At 39.3% G+C, this 20,541-nt stretch overlaps 1 protein-coding gene across 3 annotated transcripts in view; it reads right to left on the reverse strand.

The window, feature by feature from the left end:
* Nucleotides 1-20,541, reverse strand: part of ATJ1 (DNAJ heat shock family protein) — a 332,305-nt gene that overhangs the window by 77,695 nt on the left and 234,069 nt on the right. For all 3 annotated transcript variants that reach the window (XM_089374301.1, XM_089374302.1, XM_089374303.1), the window contains exon 15: nt 15,864-15,920. In XM_089374301.1, the coding sequence (XP_089230427.1) occupies nt 15,864-15,920 (57 nt within the window). The remainder of the gene's footprint in view (nt 1-15,863; nt 15,921-20,541) is intronic.

Consider the following 20,541-nt stretch of genomic DNA (forward strand, 5'->3'; position numbering starts at 1 on the left):
TCGCTACAAAATTTGAGGCCTAGAGCACATCCGATGCTACCCACAATCGACACTCCCTCTTAGTGAGGAATGTGCTCTAGCAATATACTGTTGCTGCATATTGCTCTGACTCTGAAGCATCGTCCTTTGAGTTGCTGATGTCTAACATGCTGTCCACCAACTACTGCATTATTGTTGCAACTGTATTGTTGCCTTCAACATTGCCACTGCCAATGCTACATCTATACTACAACTCCCTCTCAAATGCTGCATCTGTTATGCTGCTAACACTGCCACTGCTAACACTGAATCTATACCGCAACTCAGTTGTTGAGATAAGCAACTGAAATACAGCCAAAATTACTGAACTAACTGTGTTCAGTATGACATGTGAAATGTTAGAACTGACTGTTGCTAGCCTCTACGCTGACCCTCTGAATCTACTATGCTGCTGCTAACCACTGCTTTGTGCGATCTGCATTGTTCAGTGTATGGCGCTCCTAGCCACTACAATTGTCTCCCCGTCACTCCTCGGCACCATACGACACTAGTCCATCCTGCAACTGCAAAACTGGGCTCCCGCAGCAAGGTATTGATCCAAGAGGTGGACTCCTCAAGGACCCTGCCCATCTGTCGCTCTATCAAACTACAGCTCCAAATCAGCCCACCTCCCTCTGGGAGGTATCTTGGCTATCATGGCGAACTCCTCCTGTTCGATTTTTGTGGCTGCAACCTTAGGATTGTGCTTCTCATCCTTGTCTTTTTTCTTCAAAGGACATTGGGATGCATAGTGGTCCATCTCGCCACATCTAAAACACTTCACCTTGGAGACGTCTTTCATTCATCTAAGTTGCCCCTTCGATGCATTCTCCTCCTCCTAATTGGGCTTCAACCCACTGTTGCAGTTGCTTCCATCAAGTTTGACCTTGACCAAGTCTCTCCTCAATTCCTCTTGTTTTAGAGTTGCCCATATCTCATCCCAATTAGGCAATGTTGCTCTGCCCAGGATACTCTAGACAAGGGCTCTCCACTCATCCGAGAGAGAATTTAGGTCTAGTGTCACTAACTCTGAATCTTGAGGTGTATGCCCCACAATCGACAACTCATCACAAGTCTCCTTCCGCTTCGTGAGGAATGGATCCACATGTTCTCCCTTATACATCTGAGTAGATCTCAGCATCTGCTCTAAGTATATCTTCCACTGCTCGGAAGATCCCTGATACAACATGGCCAAGGCATGCCACGTCTCCTTAGTAGTTGCTCTGCTAGCAATGTGGCACACCATGTGATCGTTGACTCCATTCAGGATCATTCTCTCGGCCCTTGCTATCTCATCCTTGTACTTCTTCAATGAATCTGCATTTGCAAGTTTAGCTACCACACTATCGACGTACGTCTTGAGGGCATGCTCATCTAGAAGGAAAGGCATTCTATCCTCCCAGATGACATAGTTGGATGCTTCGTCCAACCTGTCTTGATACCTCAAGCCACTGGTTGCCATATCCTCCAAAAATTGTCAAACAACTCTGTCTTTCTCCCTACTGCGTAGCTTCTAGGCTGGCTTGCGTACCCCCTCATGGAGCTGGTGAGTCTGTTGCTCCTTTGTTGCCCAGCAAATGAGAAATATTGATTTCCTTGGCAAGAAACCACTGAGGAAGTATTCCCTCACTATGTGATCTACTTCCTTCTTCTGACGACTTTTCTGCCCAGCACTCAGCTTGCAGAAAATTGCGTCCCTCTAGCTTTGCGCTGAGGCTCTGCGTGGCTCCCTCTGCCTTGGAAAATTCTCGATCCAACAGTCTTATCTCTCTGTCGACTCACTAAGAGAGAGACACCCACAAAAATATAGCCCTCCTAGCTAGAACTGCACAATCCCTCGGGGGATTCGAACTGCTGCTTGTTGCAGCAAGTTGGCCCTTGCTTCAGTGCTAGATCTGCTCTTCCTGTTTCACATCAACTCTGATACCATGTGAAAATTCCTACATCTAACAATCTCAGGAATCCTACTGCAACCAGCTGAATCTACTTCACCTAGATCGTAAATTACATTACAAACTTATTTCAAATTTCTTTTTTAAATATTGAAGTAAATTACTAAAGCAGCCTACACCAAATTAAATATGATTCTGAAACATAAAAACTGAGCAAGGAAATACAAACACATAGGACACCGTTATTTTTGGACAAACGTCCCCGGAAAAAACCCAATGCAGGAAAACTGGTGCAACAGTTCTGAGGGTTTATTATTATTAAGCAATAGCAAAATCTAAATACATCATTGAATACCTCACACGGTTATTGAGTGACAGAGAGAAAAATATTGGCAGAAGCTTTGTGAGATTACCTCAAACAATCACTGAGAAAAAGTCCCGATTGATCCGGCTGCTGGATGAGGTGCCCCTGGCAAGCCCTGCGTTGTCTCTACAATGTCCCAGCGTCAACCCTCTCAGGCACAACGTCACCCAACTGGGGAATCAATCAGTAGCCCAGAGTCACTTCTCTCAGCCTCTCGGTCTCACACCCCAACTTCCGACTGTTGAAACTAACTCTCTGCTCTGATTTTCGACTTTCTCTCTCTCCCTTTGTGTTGCCTCTGTGTGGCCCTTCTCACCTAGTGTCAGCCTCTACGTGAGAGTTGTTGGATCACTCTCTGCCTCTCTCTACTGATAATTCGTCGGCTGAGAATCTCTCTCTCTAGAAGCTGCTATCCTTACCCCTCAACTGCAAGAAATCTCCTCAATCGAATTTTCCTCCTGAGAACTTCTTACTTCAGAAAATCGATTTCTTGATCTCTCTTGGTGTATTTCCCAAATGATAACTCAATCCCCTTCTTATATCTTCCTGTTGGACAATCAACAACCTAGATTAACTACTAATCAAAGGCTCAGATCGTTTTGACTTGATCTCTGTCTTTTTCTAGAAGATTCACCCACAATTAGATTAATACCCATTAATATTTTAATTTTCCTAAGTTTAGACTTAGGAACCCCATTAAAAATATTAATTAATTTAATAAAATAGTCTCTGGGTGGAATTTCCCAAAATGATTTCTAGGTTATTTGGAATGCATGTACCCAAGCCTCCCTACAAAATTTGATCAAGGAGCATAGTTCGAATGCCTTCTTCAATTGACCTATTCTTCCTTTCGGCCAATCCATTTTGTTCGGGATAGTAGGGAACAATGAGCTCCCTCTTAATACTTGCATCCTTACAATATGCAATCAATTCTTTAGAAGTGTATTCCCCACCATTGTCAAACCTCAGAGTCTTTATCTTTCTTTCAGTTAGGGTTTCCACTTCAGCCCTGAACTCCTTGAACTTATCAAATACTTCATCTTTAGTTTTGAGTAGGTAGAGCCATGTCTTCCTCGAATGATCATCAATGAATGTTACATAGTAAAGATGACCTCCAAGTGATTTGTCAGACATGGGCCCGCACACATCGGAATGGATGAGGTCTAATATTTCTTTAGACCTAGTTTCACTATTATGAAATGGCTTTCTAGTATGCTTCCCCAAAGAGCATCCCTTGCACACACCTTCATGATCTAACTTCATATTAGGAATACCATGAACCAGTTGACTAAGAGTAGGGATGACCCTGTAATGAAGATGACCATACCTTCGATGCCATAGCTCAATGGGACTTATTTCCATATGAACCAAAGCTTGAGGAGATGGTGTAATGACTCGATAAAGACTTCCTTCACAAACTCTAATAACCCTAGCTTTATCAATGCTAGAGTCTTTTCCCCAAACCAATACTTTTCCATCAACAAAAGCAATCCTTTCCCCTTTATCTTCTAAACAAGAAATAGAAAGTAAATTCTTTTTCAAACTTGCAACATAGAGAATGTTTGTTGAGATGGAGTTTTGATCCATTATCCAACTTCAGTGATGTTGATCCCAGGACTCTAACATCATAGATATTGTTGTCACCGAATTCCACTGCATGAGAGGATGGCTCCTTTGATAGTGTGTGAAGTTGCTTGCATTCACATGTCATGTGTCTCAATGCTCCACTATCAATGATCCATACATTGTCATCGAGACTGTAAGGGCAGCCAGGAATCCTTGACTTTTGACTTGTTGAACAAGTAGAAGATGACCTCCTTGATCCAGCTTCCAGCAGTGTTGAAGCCCGATCTTATCCGTTCATCATAGAGGGAGAATCCATGCCAACAAAGTGATCTTCGACTTCTCTTGACCTTAGATCTGATACCATGTTGGAAAATCAAAGATATTATATTAGCGTTTGATTCTCCTTTCTTGACAATTACTTGTGAGTGTGTCGCCTTTTACTTCTTTATTATCTTATCTTTCATCAGGAAATTACGATATTATGTGTGTATGAAGATCACAAATCAAGAGACACAAGATATAGGCACATGCCAGGGAAAAACCCCCCTCGAAGGGAAAACCCAATCAAGATAATTCTTCCTTTCAATAGTATTCTTTGAGACTCTTTACCCTAGACCAAGACCAGACTTTCCCTCCACACCATGTCAACCTCCCAGATCTTCGACCTCTTCCAACAACTTCAACTAGGCAACAACTTCTGGCAATATGCAGCTTCCAGCAACAGTGAAATCTTAAGAGACTTTGATCTCCCAACCTAGAGCACGAAACAAAGAAAGGGAGGCGCCAAAAGTTCGATTTTCTTCCACTATAGACTTCCCCAAACTCACACTTCTTTTGACCTCCCAAGAACAGACTTTGCACTTCTCCAGCTCTTCTTGAGATATCGAACTTGCTTGAGAATGAATTCTCCAAATGACTTCGACCTCCTTGTATATATAGGCTTCTTGTGGGTCGAATGAGGGTCCTTAGGCCGACTTGATCTCTCTTAGGCCGACATGATGTGGAGGGTACATAATTCATATTTGACTTGATACAAAACCTTTTCACATGATTCGAAGTCCCAAGAAGGGTCTCTTCAAATGTACAATGACTTTACAAACTCGATATTAATCCTAGGAGTACATAATGGGGACTTTGACTAATATAATGATGACCCAAGCATGAAACCCATGCTTTAATAAGTCATTGCTACAATAATAAAAATTATTTTCTTTATTCTTTTGACAAGTACATTACATAATGACTCAAGTACATTATTAAAGACTGAACATAGTTACATTTTCTAACACACCTAACTCATTCCATCAAGGTATGATTTCTTACTTGGAACACTGATTGTCTAGAAAGTAGATTTCAGGTTTTGGGGCCATAACTTGTCTTTAGTATAACACACAATTAATTCAATCTTTTCAACAAATACAATGAGTGTTTTTGTTTTGTTTTGAAGATATACTAGACCTTACACCTTTAACACACAGGTCATAGCCCATAACACATCAAGATATCGTAACTTCAATACCCTACTAACGCAGTATCTTCAAGGAAGAACAATATTGTTAACTCACATTTCATTTTTCAGTACTGGCGACAATTTCGATATGTTATTTCATCATAACACATATGACAGTAGATCTGGTTGTAAGGGAACGATTTAAGATTATTGACTCCATCCTGTAATTGAGATTATCTTTGCTTCTTGAACTAGTTTCAAAAAGAACTCTAAATAGACTGACAACTAGACCTATAATTGGTCTTTGTTGACAAAAGCTCTTTGAGATATAAAGAACAAACATTATTATGAAAAATATATACCTCATACTTCGAGCATCAAGCTTTAGAGTTGTGGTTTTGATGGTCTCTTTTAATACCATCCACAGTAAACAAGTTTAATTGCTTCCTCCAAAGAGATAATCCATGTGAAAATTCTATCACTGCAACAACTGATTGATTTTACCTACTTATTTCCCGATAAGTTATTTATGAAAATCCTTCAGTTAACATTAAAATAAATTATGCTGCAGATATCACATCATAATACAAAAACGAGAATCAACACATCGACACAAATATTTTGAACAATCAGTTCCCGAAAAAACCTAATATGGGAAAACGGTGCAGCAAGGGAGGATCTTATTATTCAGCGATTCTCTAGTACAACTAGATGCCAAACTGGCTTAGCCAACTAAGAGAAAATTCTTCAGCACCCTGGCTGACTTCTGAGTAGCTCCCAGACCCTCTATGTCAACCCCTACCTCTCTGCGTCAGCACTGGGCCTCTCTGTGTCACCCACGCAGGCCCTGCACTGACTGCGCAATCTGCAACCTCTGTGTCTACCTGAGAGGCTCTGTGTCTGCCTCTCCAACCTCCGCGTTGTTCCCCTGGTGTTGTTCCCGACTCTTTGTTCCGTACTAACTGTCTCCTGCTGCTCCCCAAACCACTAGTTCAAATTTCTCAGCTAACCCTGCTCCAGAAATCAAGCTGACTAGTCTCCTTCAGTGTGTTCTCCAACTAACCCTCAAGCCTCTTCTTATACTTTTCTTGCTGGTCCTCCAATGACCGAAATTAAATCTCTAATCAACGTCTAGGATTAGATTTGGCTTGATCTATGACTTTTGGAACGTTCTAACCCAGATTTATATTAATACCCATTAATATTTTATTTTTCCTAAGTTTAGACTTAGGAACTCCATTAAAAATATTAATTATTTTAATATCTCCCAAACTGGTTAGAATCTACCCAAACCATTTCTAGGTCTTGGAGATCTCATGTGCTTTAGCCTCTCCACCAATTTTCATGGCTAGAGCACATCCGATGCTACCCCAAATCAACACTCCCTCTTAGCGAGCACTGTGCTCTAGTAATACTCCACACTAAGTGTTACTCTGATCATACAGTATCGATACTTGTGCTGATACTAAGCCTCCCTGCCCAACATCCTCTGCACTGTTGCATCCTCTACTGCTGCCCATGGCTCTATCACTGCCACTACTACATCTGTACAACAGCTCCCATTGCATCCGTGTTGCTACTAGTCCATCTTCCCAACATTGCTTTTGCACTACAACTCCCTCTGCATCCGTGTTGCTGCTGGTACTTCTTCCCAACACTGCATCCTCTTCTCATCATGTTGCATCATGCTATTGCACTGCAACATCATACCCATTTCGCCTACTGAAATGGATTCTTTATCATCCCCATCTTCTCCATGAAATAATCAAACTTCATTCTTCCAAGGGCCTTCATAAGGATGTCTGCCACCTGTTCAACAAGGGATTTTCATCTGAGGCTGAAGAATACATAGCAGAGAGGCAATGAAGTGTCGGGAGAGACAGCGCAGACCCTAGAAGGGCTGACATAGAGGTTGTAGGAGCTGACGTAGAGGACATAGAGAGTCGTAGAGGCCGACGCAGAAGCCGTAGGGGCTGACGCAGAAGCTATAGAGGGCTTCAGACGCAGCACTGAGGAGATTCTGTGGGGAAGACTAGGAGCAGATCAGCAGATTCTGAGTCGCGAGAGGGTGAAGCCGAAAGTAGTGCTTGGAGCAGCTTTCATTGTCCATCATAGGGAACAGTCGGAGTCGTTGCGGGGTTTGATCATCTGGTTGTTGATTTGCCAGAATATCTATCTCCGGATACAGGTAATACTGGGAGGATATTCTCTGTTGGGTGAGCCATTTCTAGCACCCTAGTTGTATTCACGAATCTACTTAATAATACAAACCCTCTATATGTTGCACCGTTTTTCCCGAATTGGCTTTTTCCGGGGACGATTGTCCAAAAATAATGGTGTCCCTTGGGTGATTGTCTCAGTTTATTTCAATGCATGATCTGTATATTTGTGAAGGCTGCAATAATGTTTACTTCGATGTTTATGTAATTAAATAGCTTGTTAATGTAAAGAACAAGTAGGAGATTGTATACCAGTGATTGTAGTAGGGGTTTCTAATGTGTTAGATTCATAAATCTTCACAAGATATGTCCTCGTTGTCCCTAGACAGATCCTCGCTTTCCCTTAGATGTCTCTTCAAACTCTATCCGAACTTACCTCCTTTTTATGGTATATACGAACTTATTACTGCCTCTGAAAATATCAGACATCTAAACTTCTTTTCTACGAAATCTCAAAGTTATGCGAAGTCTGAATTGTCCCTTTTGCATTGACCCTAGCCATGTATATATAGTGGTTCGACTATATAATAAGCCGATTTTAGCATCCAAATGGGTGTGTCTCCTTGAGTGAGCTGACATAGCCATTGCTTCATCTTGCAGGTCGACATGAAGAGAGGAATGTGTGCTTGTTGTTGGAGGGCTACATAGACTTATATACAGTTTACATATGCTCAAGAAGAGATCTTCATACATGACATTGACTCTTTGACTCAATGATAAATCTTAACGCTCTCAATGGGAGCCATCTAACCAAAATTTCTTGCTCATGAAACCCATGAAGCAAGGAATTACAAAAATAATTTTTATTTACTTCTTTTCATCATTTACAAAGATCATAATTACATGTCATTATGAAGACCGAAGCTAGTTACATTTTACAACACCTCCAACTATAGGGCATGGAAAAAGAGGATAGATTTTATCCTCGCTAAGCACAAAGTTTTGGAACTTGCTCAAGGAAAATTCAAGAAGCTTATAGATGAAGAAGAGAAAGGGAAGTTCAAAGAAACTGAAATATTGGTCGTGAATCTAATAGTAGATAAAGTAAAGGCCAACCTAATTCCATACATATCCAACATAGACTCTGCTCAAGAAATGTATGAGGCTCTCTTAAAATTATTCACCATCAAGAACATTGGTCAAATAGCAAGCCTCAAGAATGAAATAAGGACAATAAGGATGACAAGAGATAATATTGTATCATCATACTTTGTAAGGATGTCGAGAATAAGAGATGAACTCCAAGAGATAGATAAAGTTGTACCAGAAAAGGAGCTCGTAATTGTTGCTCTTCTAGGACTACCCAAATTCTTGGAGTGCTTTTGCATTAGGAATTAGCAGTTGGAAGGATACCCCAACATTCAAACAAATGTGGAATGCATGTAGTCAATAAGAAGCCAGAATACCATTAATAAATAACAAGAACACCTCTAATGCTTATTTTGCTCATCACAAGAAGAAGTGAACCTTCAAGAAGTTCAAAGAAAGTTGACCTATCCATGGTTGAATGCTAGAACTGTCATAAGATGGGTCGCTACAAAAGTCATTGTCTTGAAGATCCAAGGAATAAGAAAAGAGAAAGAGAATGTGTGAATGTTGTTGATGAAGGTCCACCTAAGAGAAACAAGACTGAAGAATCTGAAATCAAAGATCTATTTACCAAAGACTCTTAGGGAATACTATCCCTTGCACATCCTTCTATCTTAAGTTTTGCATTATTTTCCTTTCTCTTTTGATTTCTAAAGTTTTTAGGTCTAACATGTCTTGTTAGGACATTTTTGAATTATTTTGATAGGTTGTAGGTGTCCCTCAGAAAGATTAAATTAAGAGGGAGCATCCACCATTTTACCAAAAGATAAGCCTTTTGTTCTTTGTTTCATCTTTTCATGTTTGGCTTCCTCCTCACATCAAGATTTGTTTGTATTGTATGCTAATAACCTTTTCTTTATATTTTCCTTGGTAGGAAAGATTGTAGAATACACAAAGGTTATGGAGGAGACTTGAAGCATGGAAGAAGTTTTGTTGCAAAGGAAGCCCTTCAAGAATTGATGTCCTACAAGGTTTGTTAAAGAACAATTCAAGGTATGTCTTAAACTACAAGTTTTGTTACAAGGTTCTCTTTATAGAAAAGGTATGTTCATTATCTTTTGAAATTTGCTTTACATTACTAACATCATTATGTCTAGGGTTTTGAATCTTAAAGATTCTTGTTAGGGTGATTAATCCTTAGATTTAATCTACCCTAGTTATATTATCATTTTCATTATTCTTGTGAAACCCTAAACTTTAGGGTTCACTATAAAACCCTAGCCTCTTGATGCTAAGGGTATGTCAATGTTAATAAAGTTGAAACCCTAGTCCTCTTAGGGTTGTTAATAAAGTCTAGAAATCCTATTCTTTTGAAGTTTAGGGTTTTGATAATGTCATAATAGAACCCTAGTTCTTTAGGGTTTGTTATTAATGTCTAAATTATATATATAAACCCTAGATCTTTCGGGTCTGGTGAATTGGGGTTTATGAACAAAAACTTTGTAATAGTTATAGTAAGATTTAGGAATGAAACCCCAGGTGTATATTCTTTCACATAATTATAATGTCATAATAGAACCCTAGTTCTTTAGCGTTTGTTATTAATGTCTAAATTATATATATAAACCCTAGATCTTTAGGGTCTGGTAAATTGGGGTTTATGAACAAAACCTTTGTAATAGTTATAGTAAGGTTTAGGAATGAAACCCCAGGTGTATATTCTTTCGCATAATTGAAACCATAATCTGATCAAAATTGTTGTCTATCTAACTTTGATGTATTAACTTTTGTCTTGGGTTTACCTAGTAGGTATGACTATTGAATGCTAGTGCATCCTAGATATGTATATGTGAGTATGCTAACTTAATTGTTGATACTCATGTTTTAGTTTGGGAAATCTAGGGTTTGTAACAAAACCCTAGATTGATATTCTAGGATATGATGATTTGTTTCTTGATGTTTTAGACTTTAGTTTGTAAAATCTAGGGTTTGCAACAAACCCTAGTAGAGTCTGACATGTAATTCAAAAAATCATGTTGTTGAAACCTTAGATGTATAGTATATGATTGGATTGTTAATTTGATTGAATCTAAGGCTTTGTCTCAAAGATGAAGTCTAGGGTTTATGACAAAACCCTAGCAAGAAGTTGAAGACTAGTATATAAAAAGATGTGTCTCTAGTTGATTATGAACCTAACTAGGTTTAGGTATTTGATGTCTAAAGTTTGGATGTTTTGATGCTTCCATTATAGTAACATGATTAAGTTCATGCTTCTATATATTTGTATTTGGTTGTACTTGCTATTAAAGTTTTGCAGGTACATAATCTTCAAAATGTTGGAGATGTTTGTAATTGAAGATGATAATGAGCATGATGTAGGAAGCTATAAGAATGATGAAGATCAAGAAAACCTTGATGCCATAAATGAAGCCTTGAAAGGATGAAGTTTTTCTGATGTTATCCCTAAGTTGAGAGGGACCCTGGATAGAAGAAAGGGTATAACTCCCCAGTTGAGAGGGAGGGCATTCTATACCTTGAATTAAGAATGAAACCAAAAAATGAAAGTACTACAAATAGATGTTCACAAAGACTTGAGGAGCACTGAAGTTGTAATTGGTGCTACTAAAGAAATGAAAGAAGAAGAAAGCTTTCAACAAGTTGTATTTGATGACCTGATGATGATATAAGTAGCATCAGAATAATTAAGAACCCCAAAGGTTTGTGCTCACTTGTATATATATATTTGAAGGTTTAGTATTGATTGGGGTTGCGATTGTGCAGGATCTCTTCGTAAAAGGGTTTAGTATTGATTGGGGTTGTGATTGTGCAGGATCTCTCCATAAAAGGCTTAGAGTGGTGGATATATCTGATTTAGTTGATTAGGAGAGATGAAGCATCCTATGGCAAGATGCTTGGGAGGACATTTGTGCGGCCTATGTGTTGATGTTTATATCCCGAAGTACGGAGGGTGACGTTGGTCATGGAGCTTTGACCTTGGATACGCACCTAGATACCTAGGTTGGTGGTAGAGCTTAAAAGCGTAATGGTACCTAGAGTGGCTAAAGCTTGAGTCCACCTTAGTCCCGCCCGATTAGAGTACCCTGGTCATGTATCTAATCTGCAGCATTGTGTGTTGTGACTCTTCATTGAGCATATCAACTTGAGATCTTCCATGTACCTGTGTATATATGTAATTATGAATACCTCCTTAGTTGAGAAGGAGTGTTGAAGAATGTAACTAGTTTCGGTCTACATAATTATATTTGATTCATGATATAATGTATTTGTCAAAAGAAAGAAAAATGACTTTTAATTATTTAAGAAAATGACTTATTAAAGCATGGGTTTTATGCATGGGTCAATTGTTTACAGGTCAAAGTCTCCATTGTAGGCTTCTAGGGTTTATGTCAAGTGTCCTTGTCCATGTCATAATGTAATAGACCCTTCTTTGGCATTATCAATCAAGAAACAAATTTATTTTGATCTAAATTAGGTCTTCTAGGCCTCCTCCACCAAGTCGGCCTCAAACTGGATAAGTCGACCTAACTGAGCAGCAAAATATCCTATACAAATGCAACAACTCGACCTTATTTCGAGCACTGACTCACCAAGTTCGATCTGCAGTTGTTGGGCTAGCGAAGGAGAAAGGAGGTCTCTATCAAGGACAAGAAGTCGAAATTCTCTCTCTCTCTCTCTCTCTCTCTCTCTCTCTCTCTTGTCAAGTTGTTGCGCTGCTAGAAGGGTCAAATTTACAGTAATATAGCTGGGCCGAAATTCTGGATTTGTTGGGGGCTGAAATTATGGGTTATTGTTAGGTTGAAGCTGCTCGACAAGAAGTGAATACTACAGTTTGTTGAATCGCATTTGCAGCCTTACATGGTGGAGGAGGAAGTTCTTTTGGTCTAGGGTCTTGGTCTATCTCAACTTGGATTTACTAGTCGAAGAGTATGACTAGGTTTTCCCCTATAGAGAGGTTTTAGCCCTGGTAGAGTGCCTTGTAGGCTTCTAGGGTTTATGCCAAGTGTCCTTGTCCATGTCATAATGTAATAGACCCTTCTTTGGCATTATCAATCAAGAAACAAATTTATTTTGATGTAAATTAGGTCTTCTAGGCCTCCTCCACCAAGTCGGCCTCAAACTGGATAAGTCGACCTAACTGAGAAGCAAAATATCCTATATAAAGGCAACAACTCGACCTTATTTCGAGCACTCACTCACCAAGTTCGATCTGCAATCGTTGGGCTAGCGAAGGAAAAAGGAGGTCTCTATCAAGGACAAGGAGTCGAAATTCTCTCTCTCTCTCTCTTTCACGTGTGAAGTTGTTGAGTTGCTAGAAGGGTTGAAGTTATAGTAATATCGTTGGGCCGAAATTCTGGATTTGTTGGGGCTGAAATTATGGGTTATTGTTAGGTTGAAGTTGTTGGACAAGAAGTGACTACTGAAGTTTGTTGAATCGTATTGGCAGCCTTACTTGGTGGAGGAGGAAGTTCTTTTGGTCTAGGGTCTTGGTCTATCTCAACTTGGATTTACTAGTGGAAGAGTATGACTGGGTTTTTCCCTATAGAGATGTTTTAGCCCTGGTAAAGTGCCTACATCTAGTGTCTTTGATATTCGTGTTTTTCTTCTATTGTTTCTTTATGTTTTGCTGCATTGATGATGACTTTGTTCTTTCTATATAATTGCATATGTTGTTCAATAATGTTGTAAATCTGAATAACGTTAAGTTGTTATGGGGTGAATTTAATATGCAAATGTTGAAATGCAAGTATCAAAGCAAAGAAGAATATAGCCCTAAGAAAAATTAACACTAATCCCATCAAAGTCTCCTCCCAAAGTAAGTCCATCTTTGGTATTTTCCCCTCCTCTAGTTCCCCGCTCTCCTCCCGCCCATGCAAAAATCCAATTTCTCTATCCTTGGGCTTTCTTTGATGGTGCTGCCCAAAGACTTCCCTACTATTGGTGGTGATGGGGAGGTTCTCTATCTCTCTCATTCCCATTCCATCTCCTTCTCTTCCAACCTAGGCTGTTAAAATGTGCAACTAGGGCCAAATTCCACTTTGGGCAGCTTGCCTAAGATGATTACTGGATAAAACTCCTCTTTTCGAGAAGACCAAAATTGACCTTGGAAGCACTGAATTTGGACAAGGAGAAATATGCTTTTGATGTCAAGCCCGCAAGATCAAATTTGGTCAAGGTCAGCCTGGGGTAAATTAGACAAATTGAACCCCCTCGAGCACATATAAATAAAGGAGACCCTCAACCCCATTTGGCACATTCAACACACATCATTCTTCTTCTCTCTCCTTCAATGATTGGTTCATGGTACATACAGCTTAGGGATTTCAGGGATGTTCCACACGCGCGAAGGGACAAGTGTCTATTTCAGGTTGAACGAATTGCAGGTCTGTTCTGGGATGTTGACCTGCGTTGACTTGGGTAAAATTGGGATGTTGGCATAGAATCCAAGGTAATCTAGGCACTTTGACTGCATCCCTAATTGCAGAACTTTGAAATTTGACTACAGGTATCCTCTCTAAGTTGACCAAGTTTGACTGCCTGGAATTGGACTGTTTTGGGCTCATTTCAATCAGCAAAGTAGGCTGCCTTGATTGAACCAGGACCGAGCTCTTTTGGAGACTACTTTGACTGCTTCGTTGACCGTTGAATGCTGTCTTGTTAAAGCACATTAATTGCTGTTGACTTTTCAGAATTGCAGACATTCATCAAGCTGATCAGCTTTACATTGGTTTGGATACTTTGCAAAAGTCAAGTCACTTTGACTTTGACTCTCATCATTGTACTCTATTGGATATTTTCTCTCTGCTGAACATTTGATATTTGATAATAAAAAAGAAGCCAAGTCACTTTGACTTTGACTCTCATCATTGTACTCTATTGGATATTCTCTCTCTGCTGAACATTTGATATTTGATAATAAGAAGGATTGATTAAGAGTTTCCCCCTCTGGGGTTTTTCCCTGGCTTTAGCCAAATATTGGTGTTCTCTTGTCTTGACTTGTCTTCTGCATTTATTGTTTATGTTCTATCTATAGTTACTATCAATGTGAATTAATGGTTTATGTGATTGCTATTGAAATCTAAGTGTAAATTGTCATTGGGCTAACAGAAGGACATTGAAGTAATTGTTCCAAGAATAGAACATGCCATTGTTATCTAAAATTAACATAGGCCCTGCCTGAAAAAATATGGCTGAACTCTTCGCTCTTTACACTATCTTTTTTCTTCCAATCTCAAAACATGTCTTCTCTCTACACATTTATGGAGACTCTCAGGTGGTCATACATTGGATGAACAAGAAAACAAAGCTTCAATCCTTTACACTGCAGCCTCTCATGGACAAGTTACAAAACAAAGTCTCTCAGTTCTCTTTTATATCTTTTGATCATATTTACAGGCACCGGAACAAGGAAGCAGAGAGGCTATCCAGAAATGGCCTGGATATGGACCAAAGCACGTGCAAAGTCCTTGAAGATTAAGAAGGCAGCAAAACAGAATTTGTTTTTGACCCTTGGGTCTGAGGAGGAATGTGGCACATCCAAATAATACTCTGTATCAAGTCTGCACATATCACTACAATTTTTGACACTTCTTTCCATCTAATGGAAAGTGTTTCAGCTGATGTTTTCTCTTTCAGTTGAGGCATAATCTAGATGGGCTCTTCATTTTGGATCTTGTATCTGTACAGGTTGAAATCAAGCCCACAGGGGTCTGAAATAAACTTTTGGGCCCACTCCAATGTGAGCAGTTTTTCTAAAAACAGTCGAAGTGTATGTAAGACATCTATTTTTGAGATTAGGTGCTGGCTGTAAACAGCACTGCTAGTTTTATGCACACAGCTGATCTGATTTGTGTTTTTTTGGGCAATGGCCACAGTAATGCTCTAGCATCTACAAATGTAACTTTTTTTTATATTTACTGAAAGTTACAGACTCTTTTCTCTGGAAAAAAAATGAAGATTGGCCACATTCTCAACATAAAGCTCATAAAAAACTATATTGACAAATTCCAATTAAAACACCTATTTATAGGAGTTTGAAAAACCCATAGAATTTGATCACATATGACACACATAATTATTTAGGTGGGTTTACTGGATTTACGTAATATGGCTACATCTTGTTTGTGCCAACATGCATATCAAATTTGTGATTTCTTGCAATGTCGCAATATTGTACTGTATAAGAAACTAAAAATGATAATTTTAAAGTGCAAAAAAATAATAAACAAGTGTAAAACAAAATGAACACTATTAAAAGAAGACAACTAAAAGCATGATAAAAGAAAGGTCAATCCAAAGAAGATTACCTTCAATAGTATGTTGCCTGACAACGTCGGTACCTTGATCTTCCCACCCATAATAGCCTGCATTTACTGCAAATAATACATTTACAACTGCCTGAAACTATGCCACAACTTTGACTGAAACATGCGTCCAATCCTGAAAGACAATCCTAAAATAATTTATAAAATCACAGAAACATTCGATATGGCCTTTACAGAGAAAATCAAGGATAACTTATTAACGATAAGTGAACTAATCATAATGGCCAAGGAAAATCAAGAATTAAGAATTTCCAACTATCTGCTGACTTGTATGTTAATCTAAAAGAGAAACACCTATAAGCACAAAGAATGACTAAATGCCTTTTAACCTCTCAAAGTCATATAACTGAGGGCTAAGTGCATTTCATATGTAGGCTTATATTAGTTGAAATTTGTTATATATGTATTATCCTGTCTTTCATCTTTACAATGCCTCTTGAATCACCTCGATTGGAGCTTCCAATCAAAATTATGACAATTTTAATTTAACATACATTTTAGGCCCTTCTTTTGAGTCTCCTCTTCAAACTGATCGTGCACCTATTCTATCTCAAATATTTATCATTGACGCAACTGAAATATTGACCTCTAGCAGCCCTACATATATGCTTATGAATGCCACCAATTTCACTCAATTTGGATTCTCCAAGAAGTTATGGGCACTTTACTAAAACCTGTTGATTTTAGTCTCCCTCAGAAGAGGGAGGATGTACACGATGTCTCTTTGTGTTTTTCCCTAATAGTTTTTACATTTTCACACTTTTAATACCATATTCTTAGTTCTATCTTCATTCAAATGCCACTAGTCTCACTTTAATTGGACCTTGCAATATTCAGATATATCCGATTTGCTGAAACTTTAATAGTTATAGCAAGATTTTATCCAATTCATCAAAGTTTTACTTGTTTTAGAAAGGTTTCTGGATTGGATAAAACCATCATTGCAAATGTGAGGGCTAGATTGAACATGTCATTTTCATTCATACACTTCTTTATTGTACTTTTGTCTCTTTGTTTTGAGCACTAGGGTTCTTACGTTGAGTCAACAAGAAGATTAGGGTTATGGTTCACCAAAAGAAGACAAGGGAAGCTAAGCTTTGAGAGAAACCCTACAGGAGCATTGCAATAGTTCAATGTTTGACATCATAATACATTTTGTGACTTCCCTTGATTCTATTATGAATAAAATATAGATATAAATAATGTAAATATAAATAATTAAAACAGATCATAAATAAGGATTAAATAGTTAATGAAGAGGTATGTCCCTAAGGACATGACCGTTCATAAAGGGACACCTACCTAGGGTATATGTTGATTTGTGGTAGCATCGGATGTGCTCTAGCCATGAAAATTGGTGGAGCGACTAAGGCACATGAGATCTGCAAGACTCGGAAATCGTTTTGAGAAATTCCATCCGGATGAGGAGTTATTAAAATAATGAATATTTTTAATGGGTTCCTAAGTCTAAACTTAGGAAAATAAAAATATTAATGGGTATTAATAAAGATAAGGATGGGAAGCTTCTAAGAGACGAGGATCAAGTCTGTTTTAATCTTAGCCATTGATTATAGACATCTCAGCCGTTGATTCGTCAATAGGAAAAGTATCAGAGAAGACTTGAGGGACATTTGGAGATACACCAGCAGAAGCTCAGTATCCCAAGGGAAATCGATTCTCAAAGAGAAGGAGATCGATTTCAAAGGGAGAGTCACAGGGTGGAGGAAGAGAGGGGATTAGCAGTAGTCAGGAAGCTCAGAAGAAGTAACGCAAGGACTCTAAGAGACAGCGCAGAGGGAGACGCAGACCAGAGAGACGCAGGGATGACGCAGAGAGAGACCAGAGTTGCGCAGAGCCACGCAGAATGTCACAAGGCTGATGCAGTAGTGAAACAAAGCTCTCCAAGGCGTCGGAAAGTCTCGGAGAAAAAGTCTCAAGTGTTTTCTCCCAATGTCTATGTAAATTTTTCTGTAAAAGCGATTGCTGCTGAAGATTAATAAAACCCTCCTCTCCTACACCGGTTTTCCCGCATTGGGTTTTTCCGGCGACAATTGTATAAAAATAACTGTGTTGATGTAATTGATTCTTGTGCATATATTTATTTTTGTGTAATAATGTGATATCTACAGTAGAATTTATTTTAATGTTTACTAAAGAGATTTCATCAATAACTTATTGGCAATAATAAGTAGGTGAAATAAATCAGTTACTACAGTAATAGAATTTCTATTTAGAACTTTTCACATGGTATCGAAGCGAAGATTCGGTGACAGGAAGGGAAAATCAATTATGGGCCAAGAGCATGATGCAAAGGCATCCACTCCAAGACATTCGTGCAGATTTTCAAAAGAATGCACAAGAAACAAAAATTATGATTATTCTATGTTGGCTTTCAAATTGGAAGAAGAAGTTGCTTACGTAACAAGCTTTGCCTCCTCGAAGGTTTGGTATATAGATAGTGGAGCTTCCTGGCATATGACAGGAATCCGAGGATGTTTTTCAGGTTATCGGGAAGAAAGGATGAATTTTCAGATCACCATGGGGAATAAGGCAAAGTGTACTCCAGTAGGGATAGGTACTATAGTTTTTCAAACAAAAACAGGATAGCGGTTTCGAGCTACCAATGTGTTGCATGTGCTAGGACCCGGGATGAACTTACTTTTTTTATCTCAACTTCAAAGCAAGGGCTATGACGTTCTCTTCATTAAGGAGAAAGTATACGTCAAACACCCGAGTTGGAAAAAGAAGGTCTTGATCGGAATCAGAAGTAACAGGTTGTACAAATTGCAGCTAGAATCACCAATGGCACTGATAGGCAATAATGGAGACAAGGATTTGAATGAACTATGGCACAGAAGGATGAGACATTTGCACTATGGGGCTCTGAGAATTCTCAGAAAAACTATAATAGGTGTTCTAAATCTTAGCACTGAACGAGATGATGCATGCAGAGGATGTGCTCTGTGCAAGTATGCCAAAGCAACATTTCCAAAAAGTAATAATAGGGCCAAGAGTGTACTAGGATTGATACACTCAGATATTTGCAGACTGATGTCCACGAAAGCTCTTAGTGGTGCCGAATACTTCGTCACCTTCATCGATGACCATTCTAGGAAGACTTGGATCTACTTTTTGAAAACCAAAGATGAGGTTTTTGGTCAATTCAAAGAGTTCCAGGCTCTAGAGGGGAATATGACAGGAAAGAAGATAAAAGTTGTTAAAATTGGCAACTAGAACCAAACTCCATGTGGGTCGTCTTATTTATGGCAAGTTGCAACTGATATTTTTCTTGGACTCCTCTCATCAAGAGGTGTAGGATTGGTCTAAAGATCATCCAATTCCGATAAGTATTCATGGAGATATTAATTTATTTGTGTTATGGGACAATTCGTCAAGGTCGGCCAGCAACCCAACTGCCCCCACTTGTGCTCCACGTTTTAGTATAAATACAAGTGCCTTGCAAGTCATTTGTACACACAACTCTCTTGAGATTTCTTCTTCTCCACTTGTTTTGGGTTTTAGTGGAAAGAAGAATCTCTAAGGGAAAAACGCAGTCCTAGAGGATGATGCCCTAGCTCATGAAAGCCATACGTTGTCCAGAGAAAGGTCTAAAACGCAGACATGAAGATGATAATGATGCCCTAGCTATACGTTGTCCAGAGGAAGCCTAAAACACAAACATGAAGGAGATCTGGCCATAGTAAAGAGGCTCCTATACACAGCCTAAAGAGGCTCCTATACGCTGCCCAAACCTGCCCTTATACGCTGCCTAAAGGATGCCCTAACTGCAGTCAAAGGAGGCTACTTAGCCGCAGCAAAGAAGGGAGATTTACCATTGTTTAGGAGAGCTTCTTTAAGCAGCAAGATCCACTATCATGTGGAGACCTTAAAGAGACCTAGCCACAAATCTAGTAGACCTAGCTGCAGCAAAGAGAAATGCCCTGGCCACAACAAAAAAGGAGGCATCATGAGGACAGCGTGGAGAGCCTAGATTAGAGGCCAAGTTGCTGTGGGGATGCGGATTGGTTTGAGGGTTGTTTGAGGGTGCAAACAAGCCCAAGAACAGGGTTGTCTCAAGGGACAAGGAGCTGGAGATTAGGCCAAGTGAAGGAGGCTCCTCATTGGCCCATATTGAACGCAATTCAAGAGCACCAAGAGGCTGGAGTAAAGACAGTTAGGGCACTTCTATTTGAGCTGCAGAGAGAGGCTACTACTGCGTGGGAAAAGAGGCTGCGTAGGAGCTGTGTGTAGGGCTGTTAGGCCAAGTATCTACAGGAGCCTAATCAAGGTTGTTTGGACAACAATCAAGGTAAGGAAATCTGTTTTTGGGTGAGTTGTAGATGACAGCTGAACTGTGATAGGCAGCGGGCCTAATCGATGAATCTGTTAGGACTGTTGCAACAATCATAACTCAAATCAGTTACATTGGCATTGCTATGTGCTAGGTCGCAGGCCATAGCACCATAGAAAGCAACCTTGGTATCTTAGGATGAATATCATAAGTATATAGCAGTGATGGTGCAGCATGGTGTAGCTCTGTGATGTCGGACATGGTATGCATAGTGAGACACAGTGATGGTGCAGCTCTGTGATGCCGAACATGGTATGCATAGTGAGACATAGTGATGGTGCAGCATGGTGCAGCTCTGTGATGCTGGAC

The sequence above is a fragment of the Pinus tabuliformis genome, chromosome 8 (assembly GCF_031772625.1).
Source record: "Pinus tabuliformis cultivar Carrire ecotype Pingquan chromosome 8, CPIR1, whole genome shotgun sequence".
In the NCBI taxonomy this organism is placed as follows: Eukaryota; Viridiplantae; Streptophyta; class Pinopsida; order Pinales; family Pinaceae; genus Pinus; species Pinus tabuliformis.